The 21,574-nt window shown below is 45.0% G+C and overlaps 1 protein-coding gene across 6 annotated transcripts; it reads left to right on the top strand.

The window, feature by feature from the left end:
- Positions 1-7,239: 7,239 nt before the first annotated feature.
- On the top strand, positions 7,240-17,501 carry Hrg (histidine rich glycoprotein). 6 transcript variants are annotated; one of them, XM_075967879.1, is made up of 8 exons: positions 7,240-7,494; positions 9,801-9,911; positions 10,646-10,736; positions 12,186-12,352; positions 13,719-13,799; positions 14,788-14,889; positions 16,637-16,748; positions 16,854-17,501. In XM_075967879.1, the coding sequence occupies exons 1-8, from the start codon at positions 7,279-7,281 to the stop codon at positions 17,432-17,434; spliced, it is 1,461 nt and encodes a 486-aa protein (XP_075823994.1). In that variant the 5' UTR covers positions 7,240-7,278; the 3' UTR covers positions 17,435-17,501. The 6 variants fall into 6 exon arrangements, with proteins under 6 accessions (XP_075823994.1, XP_075823981.1, XP_075823974.1 ...); XM_075967866.1 differs by having other exon boundaries at positions 16,794-17,501; XM_075967859.1 differs by having other exon boundaries at positions 16,637-16,778; positions 16,824-17,501.
- The last annotated feature ends 4,073 nt before the right edge of the window (positions 17,502-21,574 follow it).

Here is a 21,574-nt window from a genome sequence, read left to right as displayed (position 1 = left end):
CTGAATGCTGGGAGAAAGGAGGCAGAGTCAGAGAGAAGCCATGGAGGGGCCACAGGAGACAGACATGCCGAACCTTTGCTAGTAGGTCACGACCTCGTGGTGATGCACATTAATGGAGATGGGTTAAATTAAGATGTAAAAGTTAGCCAATGAGAAGCTAGAGCTAATGGGCCAAACAGTGACTTAAATAATATGGTTTCTGGGGGGCTGGAGAGATGGCTCAGTGGTTAAGAGCATTGCCTGCTCTTCCAAAGGTCCTGAGTTCAATTCCCAGCAACCACATGGTGGCTTACAACTATCTGTAATGAGATCTGGTGCCCACTTCTGGCCTGCAGACATACAGACAGAATATTGTATACATAATAAATAAATAAACAAATAAATAAATAAATATTTAAAAAAAATAATAATATGGTTTCTGTGTGGTTATTTCAGGTCTGAGCTGCAAGGTGGCCAGGAAACAAACTAATGGCCTTCATACAACATTAGTTCATTGAATTATTTCTTTACATTTCTCTTTTATCAAGATTTATTTATTTATTATGTATACAGAGTTCTGTGTGCATGTATCCCTGCAAGTCAGAGGCAAGGATATTTGGGAAAGTCCAGAGTGGACATGACCAGACTGAGCTGGGCCGTCTGGGAGATGGGAAGGGGAAGGGGAAAGGAGAGAGAGGAACCAGGTGCAGCAGTCAGGAGGTCAAAGATCCAAAAGGGGGCAGGTAACCAAAATGTCTGGATTACATAGGGAAGAGTCTCTGGGGGAAGGGCAGCCCAGCTCCTGGGCTGGAAATCAGGGTAGAAGGAGAGGTTTGTGAGCCATACTGTAACAGGTAGAGACCAGAGAAGCTGGGAGGACCTGGTGGTCCAGCTTTGATGTGTTAAATAGGCACCTCAGCTGTTTGTCCCCACTTTCCATGACTGCATTTGAACAATGTGACATCAGTTAGTACCTGTATGTTTGAAGAACTGTGGCCTCGTCTTAGGCACTGTAGTCACAATATCTATATTTTATTGGCAGGCCACCTGATTTGGTCCTCAAATGGACTCTTGGCTAGAGTTGTTGAACAGATGGCCTGTTACTGGAACGTGATGGTCCCGTGGAAGTATTTCCATGGATAAATGATGTTTGCACTGGTGTTTAGGTACATGGGTGAACATTGTTCCCCCAAACAGCCACATCACCACCAAGTCCTACCTCATCACAGACGGGAACCTCAGGAGTGCTGTGTCATGGACTCACCCTACCCTACCTTTCTGGTTTTGACCTCTCATTTATCATGTGTATATGCTCAGCTTTGCGGATGAAATCTGTGCCCAAATAAACACGCCTTCCTAATCCCCTCCTTGCCTCCCCTATTCTTCCTTCTTTCTTTTTTTTTAAAAATCCTTTCTCATTTTACATACCAATCCCAGTTCTTCCCTCCTGCAGCTCCCTCCACCTTCCCCACCACCCCATCCCCTATCCAGAAAGGGTAAGACTTCACATGTGGAGTCAACAAAGTCTGGCACATAGCTTTGAAGAAGGACCTCCCCACTATACTTTGGTTGAGCAAGGTATCCCTCCAAAGAGAATGTGCTCCAAATCCAGCTCAAGCAGTAAGGATAAATCCTGGTCCCACTGACAGTGGCCACACAGACTGCCCCAGTCATGCAACTGTCACCCACACTCAGAGGGCCGAGTTTGGTCCTAGGTTGGGTCCCCTGCTGTTAGTCTGGAGTCCGTGAGCTTCCATTAGCTCAGGTCAGCTGTTTCTATGGTGTCCTTATCATGATCTTGACCACTTTGCTCATATTATTGTTCCTCCCTCTCTTCAACTAGACTGTGGGAGCTCAGCCCAGTGCTTCACTGTGAGTCACTGCATCTCCTTCCATTAGTTACTGTATGAAGGTTCCATGGTGACAATTAAGGTAGTCATCAATCTGATTACAGGGGAAGGCCAGTTCAGGCACCCTCTCCTCTGTTGTTTAGGGTCTTAGCTAGCCTTCCCCATTGCTAAAGGACTATCTTGGGTTGCCTGAACTATTTCCAAGGTCTGGAATCTTTACAGTGGTCCCCCTCACTGAGACAGGGACACAGGAAGAGAACTCCTCCCCCTCTCGTCTCTGTCTCTCTGTGTCTCTGTCTCTCTGTGCGTGTATATGTATTTATCATGTGCCATCCATTGGGAACACCATATATGCTACTCTCTATTGATATATAAACCCTCAGAGCAAACACTGATGGAACGTAAGAGCCCATCATGACATTCAGATGTGGTCTTCTCTATATTTAAGATACGATGGGAAATTTTCCTTTCAGTTAGATGCACACATGCACACACGAAAGATCAGTCAGCATCTGACAAGAACGGCACTCAACCCAGCTAAAAAGGCATTGGTGGGTGAGGGTCTGTAATAAACCCTTTTATGCTGGGGAAGGGAAGGGCAAAATATGTTGAGGTACCTAAAGAACAGCCACAATAGGAGGCCTTTAGAACCCCAGGCCAAGAAGGCAGGAAGAGACGTGGCAGGCTACCCAAGCCGGCTGTGAGCTGAGCTGTGGATCAGAGGCTGCCTTGCAGGAGCAGCCTTGGTGATAGGCTAGAGACTCACCAACTGGATAAGCACGTTGCCTTCTTCCTTCTTCCTTTCTAGCTTCACTACACCTCAACTCTTTGAACCCAAGAGCAAATCAGCCTACAGGAAAGCTAGCATTACCTAATCCCTGGGAATCCTGGGACATAGGGCCAGACAAAGAAAATCAAACAGAGGTAGACCTGGGGGCAAATATTTAAAAGACCATCACCAGCCCCAGCAGAGACTTTTAATAAGGGTAGTCTCTAAGCCACACACACGGAAAGAACATTGAGGAAGGGCCTTGGGATCTGTGACTCCTCTGCTTTGACCTCCTCGTTTTCTTTTTTTTTTTAAAGATATATTTATTTATTTATTTATTTATTAAGTATACAACATTCTGTCTCCATGTATGCCTGCACGCCAGAGGAGGGCACCAGATGTCAGTACAGATGGTTGTCAGCCACCATGTGGTTGCTGGGAATCGAACTCAGGACCTCTGGAAGAGCAGCCAGTGCTCTTAACCACTGAGCTATCTCTCCAGCCCCCTCCTCGTTTTCTTGACTAAATTCCAGAAGAAGTAGGCTGTTCCAATGCTCACCTCTCCCCTCAGCCACGACTCTTTCTTTTCCACAATCTACTAATAAATGCTAAGTACATCCTTAGGCTAAAATCCAAACAGAGTGTTTGTTTACACTTCCACACTTGGAGTTACAGCAAGGCCGGCTTGTCTACTCTTCAAGCTTCCTCAAGCAGACATTGTCTCACATCTCTGTGCCTCTCCTGCTTTGTGGACAACACCCTCTGAGACCCACACTCAAGTTCCTCTTCTCCGGCTCACCTCTTAGATGTAATTTATCTAGTTTTTAGTTCTCAATCTTTTTTTTTCTTAGTCTGCAAATTCCATATGAGCAAGCCAACCAATATCAACCTTGTCAAATAATCAGTGGTTTGCAGGTTGCTAATGTTAATAGCTCTGGAACCACAGGAGTTGAGCACTTACAGTGGTGTAGTTCTATAGTCATTGCTGGGCTGGTTAGGTAGTGAAAGGTGATTGCTACCAAGCCTCATAATTTGAATCTGATCTCCAAGACCCACAAGGTAAAGAGAGCCAACCCCTGAAAGTTATTCTCGGACCTCATTGCTCTTCCTGTGATTCTGAATCAGTGTTGGGTTTTCACAAGCCAATGACAGTGATTCTAAAAGTTCAGTCTTGGATACTGTTCTAAATGTGCTCCTTATCCTTCTAAATAAAAGCCTTGGCCTTTGGTGATCAATGTCATTTTGAACACATTATAATACCAAGAGTCATCGGTAATGCAACAGTGTACATTAAGGACAGAAATCAAAATATTTCCTCTTGGTGTCATTCAACCAAGAGCGAGCCCAGATTTGAATACTCAGCTTTCCCTTTTTCTGTGATGTGGGTCTGAGTCTAGGCCTGCCTGAAGGCCGTCTTGTCCATCTGTCTGCCCCCATCTTTCTGTGTGTCTCTAGAAAAGAGCTTCTGCTTTGTGTTTATTGAAGAGCACACACGGGGAAGAAATGAGGAACATTTTACAGAATTTTTTAACAGAATTTTATAAGGTATTAAGTCACTGCCTCCACCTGATCCCAACTCATACAGGCATAAAACAATATTACTGACATCACTGTTTCTCAAACAGAATCCATACACTGTATCCAATACTTGTAGTGAATTATCTGTGGGGCTACTTACAAGGACACATGCATTATTCATGGATAAGGGGCATGGAAGTCTATATGTGTTAAAATTACAGCTATACATTAGTATAGGTTGTAAAGTTGATTTCCTCAGGGCAGTGGTGGTGCATGCCTTTAATCCCAAGACTTGATCTCTGAGTTAGAGGCCAGCCTGGTCTACAGAGTGAGTTCCAGGACAGCTACGGCCGTACAGAGAAACCTTATCTCGGAAAACAAACAAATAAACAAAATAAAACAAACAAAAAAGTTGATTTCACAGGAAGTTCAAAGCAAATAAGTTAAACGGCCACGCTGTTCTCTTAAGAGCACATTAAATAAACAGGCTGAGTACTCAATAGGAGAGCAGTCTTAGGTCTTGAGTGACCCCAAAGTTTATTATTAACTCTGGCTGTGAGATCCAGCAGGAGTTCTGGGGTCTTAGCATGAAGAGATATTCTCATGGTATTGCATCAGCACATAGGGACTCCATTAATGTGTCTCTGTCTTAATTACTTTTGCGTCTTCAGTACAGAGGCCCAGTCCTTCTCAGTCTTGACAGCACTTTGGGGTTGTCTGGGAATTTGAAAACAGCCAGTGTCCAGTCGCACCCCTAAAGACACTGATTCTACCTAAAGTGAACTGGATGCACATACTGATATTTTCCTTCTGCTGGACAGAGACCCAGGCCTTTGCATGTGCTCCACAAGAGTCTACCACCCAGGAGTATCTCTGGCTCCAAACCAGGACTTTCTTAATGTTCCTTGAGTGTGCCTACCATGAAGGCAAGGTTCGTCACCAGTACTGCAGATCCTTGTTGTAGACGCGCTCAGGAAGAGGTGACATGCTGTAGAGATACTACATGCAGCACCGAGAAGGAAGCCTAGGCAGGTTCTTTTGGGTTCCTTATGAAGCTGCAGCCTCTGCAAGCGTGGAGGTTCCACACTTTGGAGGGGTTGGGGCTGCTGTATTCATGCCTGTTCCTAGTGCTGAGGCCTTCCCCAAATGGGATTGTCCCCCAGTTTCTCAACCCCTGTCCATGTCATCACTGTCTCCTTTCATGAGATTTGCTTTAAGAGCCACACGAAACTGGGATGGCACAGCAGTGCCCTTGGTTACAACACAAACACTAGTAAGTGGCATTAGTAACTCAGCACTGAACTGTGCTCTCAGTGACTTACACATGGCTTCCTCTTGTTTGTTTGTTTATTTTTCAAGACAGGGTTTCTCAATAGCTATGGGCCCAGTCCTGGAACTCACTCTATAAACCAGGCTGGCCTCAAACTCACAGAAATCCGTCTACCTCTGCCTCCCGAGTGTTGGGATTAAAGGTATGCACCACCACTGCCTGGCCTACACATAGCTTCTTATTCATTACACAATATTGCCAAGCACTATCAGTTCAGTTTATAGATGAAGAAACTAAGAGTCAGAAGACATGGTGGTTTAAAGAAGAATGCCCAACCCCAGGCAGGATTTTTTTTATCAACTTCATATAAACTAAAGTCATCTGAGAAAGAAAATTAATAAAATGCCTCCAGCCGGACGGTGGTGGCACACGCCTTTAATTCCAGCACTCAGGAGGCAGGGGCAGGCAGATCTATGTGAGTTCGACGCCAGCCTGGTCTACAAGAGCTATTTCCAGGACAGGAACCAAAAGCTACAGAGAAACCCTGTCTCGAAGACCAAAAAAAAAAAATGCCTCCAAGTTGGGCAGTGGTGATGCATGCCCTTAATCCCAGCACTCGGGAGGCAGAGGCAGGCGGATCTCTGTGAGTTCAAAGACAGACTGACCTACAAAGGTAGTTTCAGGACAGCCAGGGCTACACGGAGAAACCCTGTCTCAAAACAAAATAAAAATAAATAAATAAAATAAAGGAAGGAAGAAATGAAGAGAAGGATATGCTTCCATAAGATCAGACTGTAAGGAAGCCTAGAAGACATTTTCTTAATTAGTGATTGATGAGGGAGGGCCCAACCATTGTTGGTGGAGCCACCCTGGACTGGTAGTCCTGGGTTCTATGAGAAAGCAGGCTGAGCAAGCCACAGGGAGCAAGCAGCACTCCTCCGTGGCTTCTGCATCAGCTTTTGCCTCCAGTTTTCCTGCCCTGTTTGAGTTCCTGTCCTGGCTTTCTTCAGTGATGAACAGGAATATGGAAGTATATAAGCCAAATAAACTCTTTCCACCTCAAGCTGCTTTTGACCATAGAATTTCATCACAGAAGTAATAACTTTACTAAATACCCCCATAGGAATATATATATATTAGGGAGTAGCACTTCTTGATTCCAAAACCCAAGCCAGGCCCAGTGGTTCTCTATTCCTGCTGCCTGCAGATCCAGATGTAGAACTTTCTTTCAGCCAGTTCTCCAACACCATGTCCATCTTCACGCCTCCAAGCTCCTCACCATGATGACAATGGACTAAACCTCTGAAACTGTAAGCAAGCCCCAATTAAATGTTTTCCTTTATAATAGTTGCCGTGGTCATGGTGGCTCTTCACAGCTACAGAACAGTAACAAAGACAGAGGGGTTCTATAGCCTTACACAGTAAGAAAGTAACAGAGTCAGGGCTAGAAATTCCCATCTGATTCCACAGCCACAGCAGAAGGCCATGCCACACATGAGGCAGGCTGTTGGGTATGTTATTCCCTCAGACAATGTGGCTGGGCTCCACTGAGGAATTTTAATGCCATAATCCAAAGAGGCAGCCAAGGATAAAGATTTTCAACTGATACAGATAGAAGAAAAATTACTTCCAGTTCCATCCCCACACCCACACAGTAAGTGCTTAGGGCCAAGCACACTTTGTATCCGTTGCCCACCAAATATAACCAAGGTTGTGTGGGTGATGAACTGACCCACGCAGCAATGTTATGTCTCAACTTTCTCTACACTAATCATTTACAGACTGTTGACAGATATTTGATCCTGGGGTCAAGGTGAACATCCGCAGTTATATAACAAAACTCTATAAAACCTTTTATCAATTGAGTGTGTGCCACTCTCGAGTCCTCTGCTATGGTGGACCACAGCCTAGGATGGTTTAGCACAATGAAGGTGCTCACCGTGGCACTGCTTCTAGGCACCCTGCAGTATTCCCATGCCCTGAGTCCCACCAGCTGTGATGCTTCCGAGCCTTCGGCTGAGAAAGTTCTAGATCTGATCAATAAAGGGCGGAGGAATGGCTATGCTTTCCAGTTGCTGCGAGTCTCAGACGCTCACTTGGACACAGTGGTGAGAATGGCCAATGAGGCGCTGAGCTGGGAGGTCATGTGTGAAGGGGAAAAGGGAATGGAGTCCCTGAGCAGACTGCTTTGCAGAATTAAAGACTTTCATCGGGCTTTCCTGTTTAGTTCCTGAGGCTTGCTGGAAATTGTTGGGTTTGCCTCTAAATTAATGTTTGCCTTTGGCGTGTCATTAGTGATGCATCAGTCTGTAAGGAGCTAGAAGTACTGTGCTGAGCCCATGGACTACTGGGAACTTTGAAAATTAGAACAAGAATCTGCTAAGTGCACAGAGGTCAACTGGGTAAAATGGGACGTATTTTGTGACCGTATGTCTGCCGAAGATATTGGAGCAATTTAATAACAGATTTCTTAATACCAAAAGGGAAAGATGCTGGTGGGTTTTGGAGGGTGGATGGGGTTTGAATGGTCTATCCTAGCACATTGTCTCTTCTAGGAGAGTGGGGAATCAGAAAGAGGTGTGTTGAGAAGTAACTGAGGAAGCAGGGAGGGAGTTACCGAAGTTCAGTGGGGTTCTGAAAAGGGAGGGATTCCATGTGAAGCTGGAAAAGAGTAGGGCTTATCTTGAAGCCATGCAAACTCGTTGCCTTCATTTAGATTATATGGCTGTTTAGAATGAATTTGATAGGCCAGTAGGGACTATAGAGAGATGCTGATTCTTCCCATTGCAGCAATAACAGTAACAACAACAATAGCCTCCATCTTCTCTGGTGAAATGTCTGAAATCAGGAAGCCAGACCATGGACAACTGCAGACAACACATAAAGCAATTTATACTCTCTACAGCACAGGAGACACGGAAGGATGGCAAAATGTAGAAGATGGGAACACAGGAACTTAAGACAAGCCATTTAATGACCGTCTCTACCACTTTAAGCTCTTTGTCACATGTGCTGGACACAGGACAAAAGAGCAAGGCGCTACTTCTGAATGACAGTTCAGAGAGGTGGGAGGAGGGGACACAATGAGGTCGAGGAGACAGAGGCAGGTAATGGGGACATGAACTAAGAAGCTGTTCCTGTATTCAGGAGTTTGGAACTCAGGACTAGACTGAGGTGGCAGCAAAGAAAAGGAAGAGATAGGACCCAAGAGACATGTCATTGACAAGCCGTTCAACCTGCTTGGTGATTGGCCAAAGCAAAGAAACTGATCAAAACAAGATCCATTCATCTTTTTCCTTGTTTGTTTATCTTGGCTGCTCCTGTTGTTATTTTTAGCTCAGGCTGGTCTTGAACTCCTGATCTTCCTGAGCTTTGGGGTCCTAGGTATGAGCCCTGAGCCTATGCAATTTACATTTGTAGAGCCAGAACCCAAGTAAAGAATTAAGGAAGCCACTGAGGAGGATGAGGAAGTCCAGGGAGATGGAGCGAAAGTGAACAAGTTTAGCTCCAGACAAGATTAAGGAGAGAAAGCCAGTTCAGGAACAGAGGACAGGACCACAAATACAGACCAGAGAAGGCAGTGGCTGCTGTCACTTTGAACTCCAGGCTTTCATTTCCAATACCTCTACTTAAGCCATTTAGTGACAGCTTTATAAAGGTGAAAGAAGAAGCATCCTGATCCTTAAGGAGAGGATTTAGAAATCACTATTTGAAGCTGTTTATTCAAATACATAGATTAGAGGACACAAGAGAATATCTGCAGAGATTGGATATGCCAAGAAATTTTGTTTAAGAAAGGCGATTGCTGCCAGGCATAGTGATGCACGCCTGTGACCTCAGCACTTGGGAGTGGGAAGCAGGATGCTCAATTCCATGCCAGCCTGGGTTTTCACATCCTAGGATCTGTTCTTAAAAAGGAAAGAGAAGGAGCAAGGGACAGAAAGAGGAAAGGGGAGGGGAATAAAGGGGAATGGAGGGGAAGGGAGGGAAATGGAGGGGAGGGGAACAGATGGGAGGGAAATGGAGGGGACTGAGGGGAAGTGATGTGGGAGTGTCATATATCAATCTGTTGATTTCATTGGTTAAGTAATAAACAAGATGCTTGGCCTCATAGCTTAGAACATAGGTGGGGGGAGTAAACAGAACAGAATGCTGGGAGAAAGAAGCTGAGTCAAGGAGTCGCCATGATTCTCCCACTCCAGACAGACGAAGGTTAAGATCTTCTCTGGTAAGCCACCTCGTGGGCTACAGCAGATTATTAGAAATGGGCTAGTCCAGGTGCCAGAGAGAGAGAGAGAGAAAGAAAGGAAATGGAAAGAAAGAAATTCCTATCATTAAAAACAAAAACAAACCAAAACAATAAATCTCTGGATTCTCACATCCTACTGACCTGGTCCTTTCTTGTCATCCTTAGGGAAATGCCACCATCTACTACTTGGTCCTAGACGTGAAAGAATCTGACTGTTGGGTCCTATCCACAAAATCCGAAAATGACTGTCTTGAAGCTTCACGGCAAAGTGAAATCGTAAGTAACTAGAACCGCTGCTCTTCTATCTTCTTTCCAATCCGCTCACTCAGTGGAGCCACATGGAAGCTAGAAAAAGCTGCTTATGTATGAAGATGACGTCAGCCTTAAGTCGTACTCCCTTAAGAACCATTCTCGGGAACCCCATTATAAAAGTCAGCACGGCTTGTGGCCTTCCCAGGAGAGCATCAGCAGCTACGAGCCTTGGGCAAATCCCCAACCATCTTAGACTTCAGTCTCCTCAACTGGAACGACCATGTCATTTCCAGAACCACAGTCTATGAATGTATGAACTGGGAACTGTGTGCCTTGAAGAGTGATCCGTCCTTCTGTTGACAGCCAGGGTTGCAGTGAGGAACACAGCCTTGCTGTGCATGCTGGCCCTGGTTACTGAGGCCAGTCTCCCTGTCACAGGCGAGAGCACAAGGGATCAGCAGACATGGGATGTCAGGGCCAGAAGAGTTTTGCACACCGAGGGGACACACTAGTTCTGTCCCCTTTGATAATGCTTGGGAAGTGGTCATGATCCATTTAAACAGTTGCTCTCACCAGGGTTTGGTGTGCCAAAGGTGTGCAGCACACGGAGCAGGCTGAAAAGGCTGCTCTGGGACAAGACAGGTGGACGAATCCCCAAATACACGTTACATGAGATGGTGTAACACGGCCTTGGTATTCTGTCATAGGCCGTCTGTGCACATGGTTCTGTAAGGGCTTAAAATCATCTTGTTTTGCAGGTGATTGGACAATGTAAGGTCATAGCTACAAGATACTCTAACGAGTCTCAAGACTTTAGAGTGAACAACTATAACTGCACCACGAGCTCTGGTAAGGTCGTCTGCCGAATTGCTCATTCCAGATTAACATAGAACCCGATCATATGGTGGTGTTCGTAATGGAACACATGGTAGCCATCAGGGAGGGCCGCTGCCCTTCCCTTCTCCATTCGCACTCCCTCTGCTGAAATAGACCACACCCCCACCCCGGCAAATGTCACTTAAAGAGATTTAGTATGTACTCATAGAGACTTAAAGAGGCAGTACACACACCACTGAAGAGATGCAGCTCTGAGTTTCGGCCGGCCTGAGCTTAAGTTCAAGCTTCCTTATTTGCCAGTTGCCTCACAGTAAACACCCTTGGAATGGAATCGTGTCTCCATTGTGTCTAGATTTTGTTTTCAAGGTCATGAACTTCTGCCAGCCCAGATATGTTATCTCCAAATAATTGTGGCTTGGGGAGCAGGTCGTGTAACCTCTTTAGGTTTTTCTCATTTAGGATTCTTGTTGGAATCAAATAGAATGTGTCATCTTCACAGAATCCTTAACACTTGGTAAGAACTGGCTTCGACAGTTAGACGGTCTATATCACTCCACAGTATACAGAGTGGTTATATACTGTGTTATGTCATGCATTGGTCATTTTGTTTAACCTCACATAAGACTATGAAGTAATCATTGCCAAACTTTCCATTTTAGAGATAAAACTAACTGGATCTGGCAAAGATCCAATGTGTGTTCTCAGAAGCAATGGAGACATGATAGAAAGGACATCTCTACAGCGTTGGTTCCAGAGTCCAGACTCCTACTTATTTTTCTGAAAGACTTAGTTTCAGAAGGACAGATTTCAGCATGATTGAACGTAGGCAACAAGCCAGCAGCTTCTACAGAAAGTTGTTTAAAGAAAGAAAGAAGCAAGGCACAATGGTACAGGCCTGCCCTCCCAGCAGTCAGGAGGCCAAGGTGTGAGTTTGAGGCCAGCTACAGAGTGAGACAGGAGAGAGCTGGGCAGTAGTGGTGCACACCTTTAATTCTAGACTTGGAAGGCAGAGGCAGGTGGATCTCAGCGAGTTTGAGGCCAGCCTGGTCTACAGAGTGAGTTCCAGGACAGTCAGGGATACACAGAGAAATCCTGTATCGAAAACCAAAAAATAAAAAAGAAAGAAAAGAAAGAAGAAAGGGGAGAGAGAGGAAAAGAAAGAGGCTGCTGGATCCTTTTCTGTACCTTTAATTTAAAGCTCGCTCCTTGACAAAGATAGGAAGTTGTGAAGTCCAGAGTGGGCAAGGCATCATGGGTAGAGGTCCCAACAAGTACCAGCAGGCAGGGACAGCCTGGTCTCTGTGCAGCCTGATTGACTGATCCTGACACATTACTTTAAGCATTATCAGTTCTTCTCTCTTTTATACAGAACCTAGTGTCCCCTGCGCACTGCGCTTACATGAGCTGTATTCAGACCTGGTCCTCTGACCCCGTGGTCTCACCCTCTTTCTTCTTCCTCAGTATCCTCAGCCCTGAGCAACACCAAAGACAGCCCTGTGCTCCTGGAATACCTTGGAGAGTCCGAGGTTCACAGACAACAAGCCCAAAACGCCCTGGAAAAGTACAAAGGGGAGAACGATGGCTTTGACTCTTTCCGAGTGGACCGAGTAGAGAGGGTTATAAAAGCGGTGAGTTTTCCCTGCTCCGACCTGATGCGGGGAGCTGAGGGCCACACACCGTCTACTGCCTCACCTGGCCAGCTTCCTTTCTGACAGTCATAGCCTTCGATGCTTGGCCACCAGCAAGGCCAATGCACAGCTTTTCTACAACTTCTTTTGCTTGAGAGAGAGTAGAACGAGGAAACACTGAACATCTGAAAGGAAAAAGAAAAGAATCCAAAGGAAAGGCAAGAGCATGATGGGGTTATCTGAGCATTGAAAAACCATCCAAATTTAGCCTTCTTACATTATGGTTAGAATACTGAGGCTCAAAAAAACAAAAACAAAACAAAATCCTCACCATGACCAGCATTGTCGCTGATGTTGCCTCACAGACCACGAATTCTAGTGCCTCCCACACAGAACTGTCTGGTAGGACAGCTGGTTGATGTTTGGCCTTTGCTTTTCATATTTTAAAGATTTCTTATTTGCATGTGTGTGAGTGTTTGCTTGCGTATATGCATGTGCACTTTTTGTGTGCTCTGCCCCCAGAGGCCAGCAGAGAGCACTGGATCTTCTGCTGTGGGTACTGGGAATTGAACTCATGTCCTTTGAAAGAGCAGAAGGTACTCTTAACAACCACAGTATTTCTCTAGCCCTGCCAAGTGTTTTGGAAAGGGAAACTCGAATAGGTCATGGTGTTTTATGCAGTAGGATACATGTAATGTGGTTCGCTATGAAGAGTGTTCTGGACTCATGTGTATTGGCAAGAGAGAAAAAGCAGGTTGCAGACTGCTACTGAGCTTGTGAGCCCATGCAAATTAAATATTTAAATATCTAAATATCTCTACATGTGGAAAAGCCCAGAAGAAGAAACACATCAAAGCAGTGGCAATGGGGTTGAGGAGATTGTTCACATGTTGAGAGCACTGACTGCTCTTCTAGAGGACCTAGGTTGGCTTCCCAGAATCCACATGGTGGCTCACAGCCATCTGTAACTCTTATTCCATAGGATCTGGCACCCTCTTCTAAACTCCTTGGACACTGCATGTACACAAAACATAGTCACACATGAAAGAAAAACACCCCACATATAAAAACATAAATAAAATGAAAAAGAAAACAGTAGCACTGACATCCCCCAAGAATGAGGGTCTGCGCTCAGGGAGGGTGTTTTTCCCTGCTGTACTTCCACTTGTATATTAGAGTTTCTGCAAAATGGCGATCTCTAATCACCGATGTCATATATTTTTCGAAAGCAGAAGCCATAGAAAAATAGCATGCATTTGCCATTTTAATTCCCACAGTGCTTTGCGAGACATTGAATAATAAGCATCTATTGCTTTTCCTCTTAATGTTTTCTGCTCCTGAAACTCTGCTGATTCCTCTGTTCCAGAGAGGAGGGGAAAGAACCAATTACTATGTGGACTTCTCTATGCGGAACTGTTCTACACAGCATTTCCACAGAAGGCCTCCAGTAAGTATGACACACACCTGTGAAACATGTCACTTAGACAATGCACAGTACTCGAAGGGCCTCCTTCCTGTCAAATGTTCCACAGATGAGTTCTCTTACCAACACTCACACCACCACTGCAGAAGGTAAGCGCTCATGCTTTCTCTGGTTTGCAGATGGGAAAATAGTTTTACCATATACATGATGTTATATACATACACCTGAAATTGAGTTTTCAATTCATCAAGACCCAAGGTTTAGTGAACTAATAACCAGTAGATACTAGGGCCATCAACAACCATGAATCAAACCCCATAATGGCAAATGATGAGAGAAGAAGTGACCCTGGTTCCTGCCCCGGTTCACAGCCGAGCTTGGGTTAGAATCCAGGTCTGTCCAGCAGGACCTCATCCCTGATCAAACTGACCCACTATCTGCCGGAAGATCTTACCAGAAATTCTGGGCATCTCTGCCCCTTAGGCATTGCTTAGCAGGTATTTGGTCACAGTGGTGACAAAGTGGCTAACACATTACAGCACCTCTCCACCTACTGTGTACTGAGCTTCCCCACAATTCCGCTGAAGCCATGAAAGTGTCTGGCTCCGCTACCCCCGAATAAGGAGGTCTGAATTCTCTTTTTGTTTTGGTGGTTTGTTTGTTTGTTTTCTAGACAGGTTTCTTTGTGTATCCCTGGCTGTCCTGGAATTTACGTTCTGGTCCAGTGTGGCCTCGAACTCAGAGAGAGTGAAGTGCTGGGATTGAAGGGGTGCTCCACCACCCACCTAGAGAGGCCTGGAATCTAAACCATTTGCCTGTACACTCTTAGCCAGGAAGTGTCAGGAAATAGGAACTCTGTTCCGACCTCAACTCCAGGGCTTGTCCAAAAGGAAGACACAGACCTGGTCCCTTTCCTCGATCTTCACTCCCCTGTACTCAGACATGCACACATACATATGCGCACATTCACTGTACACGCACTGACATACACTAACAGGCATCTTTTTCACAGGTCTTTGGATTCTGCAGAGCAGTTTTGTCCTACAACGTAGATGCCACCAACCTGGAAACCCCAGAAAACATTGACATAAACTGTGAAGTCTTCGACTTTGAGGTAGGCTGGCTGAGCATCCTTTGTCATGAGCAGGACCAAGCTAAGTGATCATTTCAGATACATTGTACATTTGACTCATTTGGCTGTTATGACGTGTGTGTGTGTGTGTGTGTGTGAGAGAGAGAGAGAGAGAGAGAGAGAGAGAGAGAGAGAGAGAGAGAGAGAGAGAGAGAGACAAAGACAGAGACAGAGAGATAGAGACAGAGTAGGTTTGTGTCATCAAGAACATGGCTCTATAGGTTTTATTTGTTTTTATTTTATTTCATTTCTTTGGTTTTGTCTTTTTGTTTGTTTGTTTTTCTTCTTTTGAGATAAGTCCACACTTCATAGCATTGATTGGTCTGGAACTCAGTATAGAAACCAAACTGACCTCAAATTCCTAGAGTTCTGCCTACCTCTGACTCCCAAATGCTAGGATTAGAGGTGTGCACTGTCACACCCAGCCGTATGTAACACTACCATGCCCAACCATAGATTTATTTTTAAGTTAAAGTCTGTTGGTGTAAAACTGTGATTCCAACATGTGGGAAGCTGAGATAGAAGAATAGCCAAGTTCAATGCCAGCCTGAGTTACAGAGAAAGACTCTGGAGTTTTTTTGTTTATATGTTTTTTTTTTAAAAAAAAAAAAGAACTCAAGTTCAGGGTTTGGAGACTAATTTTCTGTCCTCTGAAAAAGTTGCTATATTCTGGAAAGGGTGTCTTTGAAAAACAAAAACAAAGAAGCAAGCAAACAAAAAAAAAGGTGGACAATGTGGCACACACCTGTAATTCCAGTACTTGGTAGGCAGAGGTGAGCAGATCTCTGTGAGTTCAAGGTCAGCTTGGTCTACAGAGTGAGCCAAGGTTACACAGAGAAACCTTGTGTTGAAAAACAAAACAACAACAACAACAACAAAAGGTGTGCCTGTCTGTCCTCCAGAAGAGTGTCTTGGGACTGAGCTGGGAATGTCATATCCATCATAAGATGCTAGTTTAATAGACAGGTGCCATTCCTTGATAGAGTTTTATCACTTTTCATTGAAATGAGAAAAACAAGACAGGGATTTTCTGTGTTTAGCCGTGGTTGTCCTATAACTTGCTCTGTAGACCAGGCTGGTCTCAAAATCGCTAAGATCTGCCTGTCTCTGCCTTCTTAGTGCTGGGATCAAAGGCATGCACCGCCATTGCCTGGCAAGAATAATATAATTTTTTTTAAAGAAACAGCATCCAAAGGACCACCATTACTTTTGAGATTATCTTTCTAACTTGTCAAAATAGTATTCCTCTTGGGAAATAACCATGCTATTCAGTGACAGTTTTTCTTTGTATTTTAAATGTAATCTGGCTAGAAAAATATTTAAGAACTGGGCTGGTAAGACTGGCTTGACAGTTAAGAGTAGTAGCTGCTCTTACAGAGGATCAGGGTTCAATTCCTAGCCCTTCCCATAGTAGCTCACAGCTGTTTGTACCTCCAGTTCCAGGGGATCTGATGCCCTCTTCTGGCTGCCACTGGCACTGCACACACACACATACACATACACACACACACACACACACACACACACACACACACACAGAGCACACAAACATAGTCACAGGCAAAACCCCACACATATAAAATAATAAATTCTTAAAAGTTCGAAGAGTTTCTTTTGGTATCCTACTTCTTCCACTGATTTGTGAAAACTTTGAGAGCCTCTGGTCTAAGTCAAGCCTAACATCTAACTTCTTACATAATTATATTCACTTTGCTGTGTCTTTTAGCAGGCTAGAAACGCGAGTGACATAAAACCCCACTGGGGCCGTGAGCATTCTCCTTTTGGCAAACACCCACGTGGTCCTCATGGTCGTGAGCATCATGGACCCCCTCCTCACGGACCCCCTTTTTACGGACACCCTCCACATGGACCTCCTCCTCACGGACACCCTCCACATGGACCCCCTCCATGTGGACACCCTCCACATGGACCCCCTCCTCACGGACACCCTCCACATGGACCCCCTCCACATGAACACCCTCCACATGGACCCCCTCCTCACGGACACCCTCCACATGGACCCCCTCCACATGAACACCCTCCACATGGACACCCTCCACATGGACCCCCTCCTCATGGACCCCCTCCTCCCAGACATGATTTCCATGACTATGGACCCTGTGATCCACCCTCCAATGATCAAGAACACAATGGGCCACCGCATCATCGGGGTCATGGTCCACCACACCATCGGGGCCATGGTCCACCACACCATCGGGGCCATGGTCCACCACACCATCGGGGCCATGGTCCACCACATGGCCACTCAGGGAAAAGGGGTAAAGGGTTCCCTCCTTTCCACCATCCACAAGTCGGAAGTATCTACCGACTCCCTCCACTAAATGCAGGTGAAGTTCTGGCTATGCCTGAAGCCAATTTCCCCAGCAACTCAATGTCGAATTGCAAGAATCCCCTACAACCAGAGATCCAACCCTTCCCCGAGGTAGCCTCGGAGTCATGTCCAGGGAAATTCAAGAGTGAATTTCCACAAATTTCTAAGTTTTTTGCAAATATGCCTCCAAAATAAAACCTGATATCTTGGTGTGGGGGAAAGAGACAAGTTCTGAATAAATAAAAATGTGAACAGTAAGAAATGAAGAGTGTGGTTATTCTAACTTTATTTTCCTACTTAGCGAAGTATAGGAAAGAAGCCGGCACAGGACAGACAGACAGATGGAATGAGACGAAGGACATCAGTGCTATGAGCCAGGGTTGCATTCTGTCACTGGACACTGCATGAGATGGGGCAGATCTCTAACACTCGGAATTCCTCTCTTTCTAGGGTTAGCTCCCTAATCCTAGAGTCTCTGCTCACACTGACACGATAGCTGGGTGTGTTAGCTACACTGCGGTCACAGCGATACAATACCACAACCAAGGGATCTTACAGAAGCGTTTGTTTTGTCTCGTGGTTCCAGGGAGATGAGAGTCCATCGTGGTGGGGAAGCCTGGCAGCAAATGACAGTCATGGCAGGTGACAGGAACTGGAAGCTGAGAGCTCATATCACAAGCACAAAGCAGAAAGAACTAGAAGCGGCATGGGGCTTTTAATCTCAAAGGTCACCTGACCCGCCCCCTCAGGCAAGGCATACCCCCTAAAAGAATCTCCAAAAAGAACACAAACTGGGGACCCAATGTTCAAGTATCAGCCTATGGGGACATTCTCAATCAAACCAGACATACCAAGAAAGAATACATTTTTTAAAAAGACTGCTATAAAGGTCACTCACAATGTCTTCCAGTGAATGTTATCAAATTCCATTATAAAGCACTTAATAAAACTGGCTATAAGCTGCAAAGAAAGTTTTAACATAATCAGGAACAAAATTTCAGATGTTCAAGAAATGGCTTTCATGTTCCATCTGATTCCCACTTCACAAGGCACTCTCTAGGACTAAGGGGACACTAAACCTGGTCCTCCCTGCAGTCCCCGACTCTCCCCAGATTTGTACCACAGAGTGCTCTGCTTGGATGGACACAGAGGACCATCGGCCTGTGCTCATCTCTCTTTGAGGCTATTCAATGGCCACTTCTATATCCAACTAAAGATAAAGGATCCATGGAAGATCACCAGGGAACAGGAACGCCTAAATACACCACATGGTTATACCAAGATGCCTCACGTGGCTGTGCCGAGACGCCCCACGAAGCTGTGCCTAGATGCCCCATGTAGCTATGCCGAGATGCACCACAGGGATCTTGCCTAGACTGTGTCCTCAGAAGGCAGAACGGAAGACTGTCCCCCAGAAAGGAGAACGGAGCTCTGCATCTCAGGAACCCTTGATCTCTCTCCTTTTCATCTCTTTCCCACAGTCTGAGATGAGTTTGCCTTATTCATTTTTGGTGCTAAACAACTCTTTTACTTACACTTCAATACCCTTCTCTCCTTTGTTCTCAATCTGAACTCACACCCCTGGAGCCAGATTAATCAGTTCTAGACTTTTCTCTGCTTCCCAGCCACAATGGTCATTACTCCTCTAAACACCAAATAACCAGCATGGCACAGGCTCTGGCCAGTTCTAGCAATCATTTAGGACATTTGGCAACCAGAAATAACCACTGTGACCACTCTATGGGGGCCAGCTAAATGTTGCCCTAGGGAACGTTGTTCTTTTCCAGAAGCATGAACCCAGAGTCAGCTGCCTGAGAAAAGAGCTGAGAAGGAGGTTACCAGGAAGCCAAGAACAAATAAACTCAAATAAACAAATAAACAACCCAAAATATTATTTACCACAGATTTGTTTGGTTTTTTATTTTGTTCTTTCTTTCTTTTATTCTTTCTTTCTTTTCTTTCTGTGTTTTTTGAGGTGGGGTTTCTGTGTAGCGCTGGCTGTCCTGGCACTCACTCTGTAGACCATGCTGGCCTAGAACTCACAGAGATATATTCATGTCTGCCTCTGTAGTGCTGGGATAAAAGGCATGCACTACCATACCCGGCTTGTTCTTTAATTTATAAAGCTGGTTGACAAATATTTCTTGAGTTTTTGAAAATACATATTGAAAAGCACAGCTATTAGAAGCCCTGATTATTTTAATAAATATCCTATTGAAGTTTCCACAGATAAACAATACAGCAATAAACATAGGAAACAAGCTGGGCACCATGGTATATACCTTGAAGGTCCAGAACACTGGAGGCAGAGGCAGGAGGATCCTTGTGAGTTTGAAACCAGCCTGGTCTACATAATGAGTTCCAGGACAGTCAGGGCTGTGTAATAGGAAGAGCTTGTCTCAAAAATTAAACAAAAAACAAAAAAATCAGCCCTGCAAGGAGTGTCTTTACATTCAACAGGGCCACACCTACTCCAGCAAAGCCACACCTACTCCAACAGGCCACACCTACTCCAGCAAGGCCACACCTACTCCAACATGACTGCACCTACTCCAACAGGGCCACATCTACTCCAACAAGGTCACACCTACAAGACCCACACCCACTCCAACAAGGACACTTATACTTGCAACAGGGCCATAGCCACTCAAACAAGGCTATACCTACACCAACAGGCCACGCCCACTTCGACAAGGCCACACCTCCTAATAGTGCCACTCACTGTGGTCCTATGGAATCCATTTTCTTTCAAACCACAAAGTCAGTAACTTTTAGAACTCAGGTTAGAGCTCTGAGCAGCTTCCTCCAAAGCCATATCCTTTGCCTGCTGGCTGTTCTGGTTCTGAGTCTCCACTGAAAACGTTCACAGTGATCCGATTCCTTCAGGACAATGTACCTTACTCACTTCCTCACCCTCCCATCTGCTAGCTCCTCTTTTCCTTCTGCTCAACCTAGAAACTTATCTATGGTGAAGAAATACGAAGGCATCTTTATACTCTAAGAGCCTGGAATATTTGCGGGGTCTCACAGCCAGAGTTAATGATACACCTTGAAGTCTCTTAAGTCCTAAGACTGCTGTCCTCCTGTGCACCCAGGGTGTTTGTTCAATTTGCCTTCTTGAGTACAGTCAGCAACCGACCTTACTTGCCTTAGATTTCCCATGTAAGATTTTACAACCTAAGCTAACACAAAACTGTAATCTTAAATTATGTACTCTTCCATGTCCCTGATACAATGTAATACATGTGTGTGTGCATGTGTGTTATGATAATCATTTGCTGAAAACAGCGAATAGGCTGAAAGGAGCTTAAAAAATGAGAATCAAGCATAAATGTTGAAGGTAACATGGATATTGCTCGATAGCGTGTGTTGCTAGTTGTCTGGGTCATTTTGATGTAGGAGAAGCTTGAAGGAGAAACATTGATGCTGTAAAGGATTTACAAATAAACATTCTTCAGGAAAATATTAAGTTCCAGGAAGTAGAATTGAGTTGAAGGAGCGCTGCCTCTGATATGACATCAAGGTTAGTGTACTGACCACACTTGTTAGAAACACAAAAGAAATTTTTGTGCCATAATTGAAATGGTAGTGTGTGCTGTCGTTGTAGGGAAACCTACACATGTGGAGGGTTTGACTAGTTTAACTGTGCACTGATACAGAGGACGTGAAATAGCAATGTAATTAATGTAACAGTAATTGTACCTATTGCATAGCTGGTGAAGGGCTGGCTCCAACAAGGAGCAAGCGTTACCTCGCTGATGCTCCAACTTTCTTTGCTTCCCCATAATCACAGCTTTGTATGCTACTCTTATTTAATAGAACCTTTGCTGAATTGATTATGTCTGTGTTTTCCTTCGGGGTTTTGTAAGCCAGATGATTTGGCCACAGGTTGGAAGACAAGTCACATGATTGAGACATGCACAGAAAGGCTGCAAAAGATTTGAATAACTGCTTAGACTTGACAGCCTTAAACCTGCTGGCCTAGCTTTAACAAGATCCTCTTACCTAGGAGATATCCTCCGGCTCCATTGTGACTTGTGTGACTCCAGTGTTTCCCAGCCCTTGCTGAAGCTAGCTCTTCCTCAGGTGTGCAGTCGTACAACAGTCCTCTTTGTTGGAGACATGAATGGATGGACATGCACACTGGCTACTTCATTCCCCTTTGTGCTTCTGTAGAACTGCAGTGGATTTGTGTAACCTTTTACAATACCTGTATTTATTTTCCCATTAGAAATTGATAACGTACCAACCAGGAGCACATGTCTTCCTACACAATCTGCCCATAATTGCTGCTTCTGTAGAATTGTCTACGTTCTTGAACTAATTAGGGCCCAT

The sequence above is a fragment of the Microtus pennsylvanicus genome, chromosome 1, assembly GCF_037038515.1.
Source record: "Microtus pennsylvanicus isolate mMicPen1 chromosome 1, mMicPen1.hap1, whole genome shotgun sequence".
In the NCBI taxonomy this organism is placed as follows: domain Eukaryota; kingdom Metazoa; phylum Chordata; class Mammalia; order Rodentia; family Cricetidae; genus Microtus; species Microtus pennsylvanicus.
Note: the sequence above shows the minus strand (reverse complement) of the source record. Positions and strands in the feature narration are given on the sequence as shown.